A 6,000-nucleotide genomic window follows, 5' to 3' on the forward strand; every position below is an offset into this window, starting at 1 on the left:
CTTAACAATTAGGGCCATTAACACACACACACTAGGTTTCTTCCCGGATCCCGGGCGTAAGTGGTTATGTTTATTTTCCAGAAATTTGGTTCCCGGGATTCTTATTGTTATTCCTGATCTCTAATTGCACCATGTAAAATGCAAAAACGCATGAAAGAAGGGGGGGCTAAACGGAGTCTGACAGAAGTGGCGTACCGTTCCTGTACACTTCTGGCCTTCACCACGTCTTTGCAGGTACTGCCTTAGCTGTGTTCATCTCCTTCAGAGTGCAGAGGTGTGTTGACTCACACACACATACCTCTTTAAAAAGCTAATAATTTTAACCTTCACAGCACCAAGCCAGACTAAACCTAACTAACTAGCTAACTAAAACCTAACTAACTCACTCACTCTTCCGTTTTGAATGAAGCCAAACAAACTAAACTAATCTTGTCTCCCCGTTACAGATGAAGCTCTACAACTCGAGCTTCCCGGCGTCAGAGCACGTGTTGTACATGGGGTGGGTGTGTGAAGGCGTGATTAACCACAACCTTCCATGGCAGAACTGGAAGCCTAAGTTTATCGCCCTTAAAGGCACTGATATCTACATGTTCGACACCCCGCCTGTGAGTAGTGAAGTGGCCCATTTGTTGTATTCTCCCTTATTTCTCCCTTTTCTATTTTCCTCTCCCTTCCTTCTTTCTGCCTTCCTCCCTGCCTTTCCTTTCTCCCTCCCTTCCCCTTCTCCTTTCCTTTTTCTCTTATTATTCTTGTTGTGGCTTATATTATCTCTCTCTCTCTCTCTCTCTCTCTCCCTCTCCTTTCTTTATTGTCCTTTTCCTTCCACTACTCCCGTTACCATCTCCTCCTCTTCACACACACTGCCTCTCATTTCTTCCATCTGTCCTTCACTCACTCTCTCCAAACTTCCTTCACTCTTCAACTTCCCTCATTTCCTCTCTCTCTCTCTCTCTCTCTCTCTCTCTCTCTCTCCTTCCTGCTGTCCGTTTTATAAGTAAGGACACAAATCATTACAATTTCATCTTGAAAGTTCAGAATTCTTTGGCAGTCCACCAACCACCACCACCTACCACCACCACCACCTACCACCAGCCATCCGCCACCTACCACCACCCATCCGCCACCACCACCTACCACCAACCATCCGCCACCCATCTGCCGCCACCACCAGCCACCCTCCACCACCAGCCACCCTCCACAGCCACCCATCTGCCACCTATTCGCCACCCAACACCGCCACCCACCCACCAGCCGCCCCAAACTTGTTCAAATTTCTCTAGTTTTAACCCTTTGAAGACGAGGGTTTACCTGGGTGATGTTTAACCCTTTGAGCAGTGTTGTTTTTACCCTTTTTACAATGATGATTTAACCCTTTGAGAACTATATTTTAACCCTTTGATAATCATGATTTAACCCTTTGAGGACAATAGTTTAACAGGGTGATGGTTTAACCCCTTTGAAATTATGGTTTATTCCTTATACAATAATGAATTAAACCATCAAGAACTATAGTTTAAACCTTTGAGAGCAATAAACTCTATAAAGATGATGGTTTAAACCCTCGTCTTCAAGGGGTTAAGTTAATAAAAGACCCTAACTAAGTTTTCACCAGGTAATATAAACAAGGTGGATTTTTAAAGTTTATTAGATAATTTCACAGACAAATTTATTATAGTGTTTTGTGTCTCATGAATATTGAGTGTATAAACTGACCAGCGGGGAATTGTTTTTGTGAATGACTGAATTTGTAGAAGATAAGTGTAGGTAGGAAGTTTACTTTCTATAATTGTACAGTAACTCAAAACAACTATCTCAGAAACAGAGACACACACAGACAGAGAAAAACAAACAGAAAGACAGAGAGAGAAAGAGAGAGATGGGGGGAGGTTCATAGAGTCCCCCAGCTGCTTCTCAAACCTTTCGTCTCTTTAAGTCGTTCCTCCTCCTCCTCCTCCAAGTGGTCCATGGAGGTAGACCTTGAGGGGTCGAAACATAATAGTCACTTGGAGAGGTCTAGATGGAGGTAGAGAGGCCAAGATGGGAGGTAGAGGAGGATTGAGGCCAAGATAGAGAGGCCAGCTATGACTCTGGGACGACTTTATAATTATCTTAACGCTGCCTTGACAGAATTATGTGGAAGGTTGAACATGATGGCTTGGACATAATTATTCTGTCCCTCTCAACCTTCCCTCTCATCCCTCTTCCCTCACCTTCTACTATCCCTCTCTCTTTCTCTACCCCTCTCTCCTTTTCCTTCCCCCTCTTCCACTATCCTGTCTCTCCTCTCTTTTGTACAGTTTACTCTCCTCTTTGTCTCTGCTTTCTTCTCGCTTTCCCTTGTATTACCTCTTTCGTTTATTGGCTAAGTAGGTATCGCCTCCTCCTCCTCCGCTTCTTCTTCCTTCTCCTCCCCACTATCTCCCATCTCCCGTTCTCTCTTATCAATTATCTCCATCGTCAACCCAGGAGATTCTCTAGTTCTCTCACAGGAGATGAGGAGGAGGAGAAGGTCGTGTCTCCTTTGTCTCCGGCTCTCTCGACTGACTCAAAACGTCATCTTCACCTCTCTTCTCCAGACGCTCCTACCCAGCCCTCACTACCAGCCCTCACCTCACCTGACCTCACCCCTCACTACCAGCCCTCACCTCACCTCACTATCAGTCTTCCACTTCCCCACTAAATTCCCGGCAGCAACTGGGGATGACTTCATTAAACCAGCCCTCTCCCCTCCCCAGGCCTCTCTCTCCCCAGTCCCTCCCCAGTCCTCTCTCTCCCCAGTCCCTCCCCAGTCCTCTCTCCCCAGTCCCTCCCAGGCCTCTCTCTCCCAGTCCCTCCCAGGCCTCTCTCTGATCCTCCCCAGGCCTCTCTCTAGCCCCCCAGCCCCCCCCCTCTCTCTACCCCTGACTCGCCTCTCCTTCCGTTGTTGACTGCAGCTCATGTCAGTGATGTCATCTTACTCAGGTTTAATCTTTTAACAACTTTTTCGCCTGAATCTTCTCATCTCCCAGCCTTTATAAACACGAGGCTCAACACCTTTCCTCTCTGTTGTCTCCCCCTCACCTCTTGTCTCCCCCACCTCTTGTCTCCCCACACCTGTTGAATCCCCATATCTCCCCCTTTCTTCCCCTCTCTCTCTCCTCACTAACACCCCCCCTCCTCTCTCCCTCCTCACTACCCCCTCCTCTCCTCCCTCACCTAACACCCCCTCTCTCCTCCTCACTAACACCCCCCTCTCTCTCCCCAACACCCCCTCTCTCCCCTAACCCCCCCCTCTCTCTCCTCCCTAACACCCCCTCTCTCCCTCCCTGCCCCCCCTCTCTCTCCCCTCACTGTTTTCCCCTCTCTCCTCACCTAACACCCCCCCTCTCTCTCCCTCACTAACACCCCCCTCTCTCTCTCCCCCTCACTAACATCCCCCTCTCTCTCTCTCCCCACAGCTCAACACTCACGACTGGGTAGAGAGGGCGTCAGTGTGGGCGGTTCATCAGACAATGTTCCGAGTTATCAAGGAGTCAGAATACGTGGACGAGCGGCAGCACTGTTTCCTCCTCCAGACGGCCATGCAGGAGTCCCGGTACCTCAGTGTAGAGACCCGTCAGGACCTTCTTAGGATCGAGAACGCTTGGCACCGCGCCGTCTACAATGCTGTGACCAGACTGGGGGTGAGTCCTACTGAGGGTACACCATGGGAGAGGTCCTTGGAGGGGGTACACGGAGTGGGTTAGGTCCTTGGAGGGGCTACACTACAGTACTACCACATCACTGTAACTGCACCACTCCTTCACTATCACCACCATTACAGTTCCCCCTCACCATTGACCTTGATATATACAGTACCTCCCCACACCCTCAACCAGCCCTCTGAAGCACCTCACACGTCCCTCCCAGAACATCTCTCTTAACACTTTTATCCTCACCATTATAATGTTTCACAGTTACAAAAGTTTCTTACCTCAGTTATTTCTCATTGTTGTAAAGATTCCTAAACCTCTCAATTGTGTTCAAGTTTTTCTCACTTTCAACTTTTATTCCCTTGTAGAACACACCTTGCAAACAGTGTATTAATGTACCATTACAAAATATGCCACTGGTAATGCCTCATATTGCATCCCTTTCAGAACAAGACGTTTGCCGTGACGCAGGCAGGGAGATCGTCGGGGCTGACGCTGGACTGGTCGGGAGGGTTCGCCCTGTATGACACAGAGACGAGGGAGTACCACTGGCGCTACAAGTTCTCACAGCTCAAGGGCTCCTCTGATGACAGCAAGACCAAGCTCAAACTCCACTTCCAGAATGAGAACAAGGAGATCGAGACTAAGGTGTGTGTGTGTGTGTGTGTGTTCCATCTTCTCATGCCCAGCCAGACCACAAGACACACATGCCCATCTCTTCTTATTAAAGTCAAAACAAATGGGCACTTCACATATTAATTACACCAACATCATTTCATCAAGAACCTCCCTCCCCTCACCCCCCACTTCTCACCCCCGTCCCTCACCCCCCTCCCTCACCCCTCACGTAGGTATCAGAGAGATGGAGACGTGAGAGAGGATGAATGAAGTCACTAGGTTAAGGCATCATCTTACTTCACGCCTCTTGAAGGTGTGGAAACTGTTAAGACGAGATGGAGTTTCTGTTACTCTTTAATGATTTACCTGAATATTAAACAACCCAGTTTATTTCACCTGTAGATTAAATTTCCTAATACTAACCTTAACTTAACCTAAACTAAATGTTTACCTTTTGTCAATGTTGAGTTAAAATGTTAGGACGTGTATAATGGGAATGTTGGATGGGTAATTAACCTTTCTCCCGCACCTTCAGGAGCTGGAGTGCGCTACCAACCTCCAGAACCTCCTCTTCTGCATGCACGCCTTCCTCACCGCCAAGGTCGCCGCCGTTGATCCCTCTTTTCTGCGAGCCCCGCCCAAAACGCCCACGTAGTCACACCCACCACCACGCCCACCAGGTAAGTCTCACTCCCACTCGGGTACAATTTAATAACGTTAGGGCTGAAATGTCGCTTAATGAACAGGTATTCTCACTTATGTCTATTTATTTTCGTCTACAGATGAAAAGCGTTGATGGTGCGAGGCAGCAGTGGAGAACCAGTCGTCGTGCTTTATCCAATAGTAGTCAACTTCTGTGCTAAGGAACCAGTCATGTCGGGCCACGTCAAAACTACGTCATTGCTGTTTTATCCAATACGAAAACAAACTCAAGCTCTCGAAGCCAACTACATCCCGCCACGTCAAAATTGTAACCCCCCCCCCCCTCCCAACTATTCAGCCAATAGCAAACGTACTTCCATCTTTACCTGTACCAATAGTCACTTGTGAACGCTAGTGGTAGATGTCTTTACATAGTGTAATGGCTATAATACAAGACTCGGCTCCGGTTATATCTGTCATCAGGTCTTTGTGTCTCATGTTTATTGTTTATGGAGAACTATGAGAGAGAAGTGATGTGTTGTAATCAAAACTGGAGCGTGTTTAAGGCTCGTTAATTACCTCTACTGGTAACTCATTAATGTTGTCACCTGACTTACCTCACCTTGCCACTAACACAGTGTTGTATCCCCCTGCCACTAACACAACTGTTGTAGCCCCCTGCCACTAACACAACTGTTGTAGCCCCCTGCCACTAACACAACTGTTATAGCCCCCACACTAACACAACTATGTAGCCCCTGCCACTAACACACAACTGTTGTAGCCCCTGCCACTAACAACACAACTGTTGTAGCCCCTGCCACTAACACAACTGTTGCAGCCCCTGCCACTCACAACTGTTGTAGCCCCCTGCCACACAACTGTTGTGCCCCTGCCACTAACACAACTGTTGTGCCCCTGCCACTAACACAACTGTTATAGCCCCCTGCCACTAACACAACTGTTAGCCCCGCCACTAACCACCCTGTTGTGGCCACTTGCCACTAACACAACTGCCAAGCCCCCCTGCCACCACAACACAACTGTTGTAGCCCCCTGCCACTAACAC

The 6,000-nt window shown here is 48.2% G+C and overlaps 1 protein-coding gene across 1 annotated transcript in view; it reads left to right on the top strand.

Annotated features, from left to right (window-relative positions):
• The window catches only part of LOC121860229 (gamma-2-syntrophin-like), a 43,424-nt gene extending 37,750 nt beyond the window's left edge, over positions 1-5,674 (top strand). The window contains exons 6-10 of the mRNA XM_042357320.1: positions 447-605; positions 3,438-3,662; positions 4,119-4,319; positions 4,825-4,969; positions 5,072-5,674. Of these exons, the coding sequence (XP_042213254.1) occupies positions 447-605; positions 3,438-3,662; positions 4,119-4,319; positions 4,825-4,944 (705 nt within the window). The 3' untranslated portion in view covers positions 4,945-4,969; positions 5,072-5,674. The remainder of the gene's footprint in view (positions 1-446; positions 606-3,437; positions 3,663-4,118; positions 4,320-4,824; positions 4,970-5,071) is intronic.
• The last annotated feature ends 326 nt before the right edge of the window (positions 5,675-6,000 follow it).

Source organism: Homarus americanus, unplaced genomic scaffold (assembly GCF_018991925.1).
Source record: "Homarus americanus isolate GMGI-L3 unplaced genomic scaffold, GMGI_Hamer_2.0 scaffold12094, whole genome shotgun sequence".
Lineage (NCBI taxonomy): Eukaryota > Metazoa > Arthropoda > Malacostraca > Decapoda > Nephropidae > Homarus > Homarus americanus.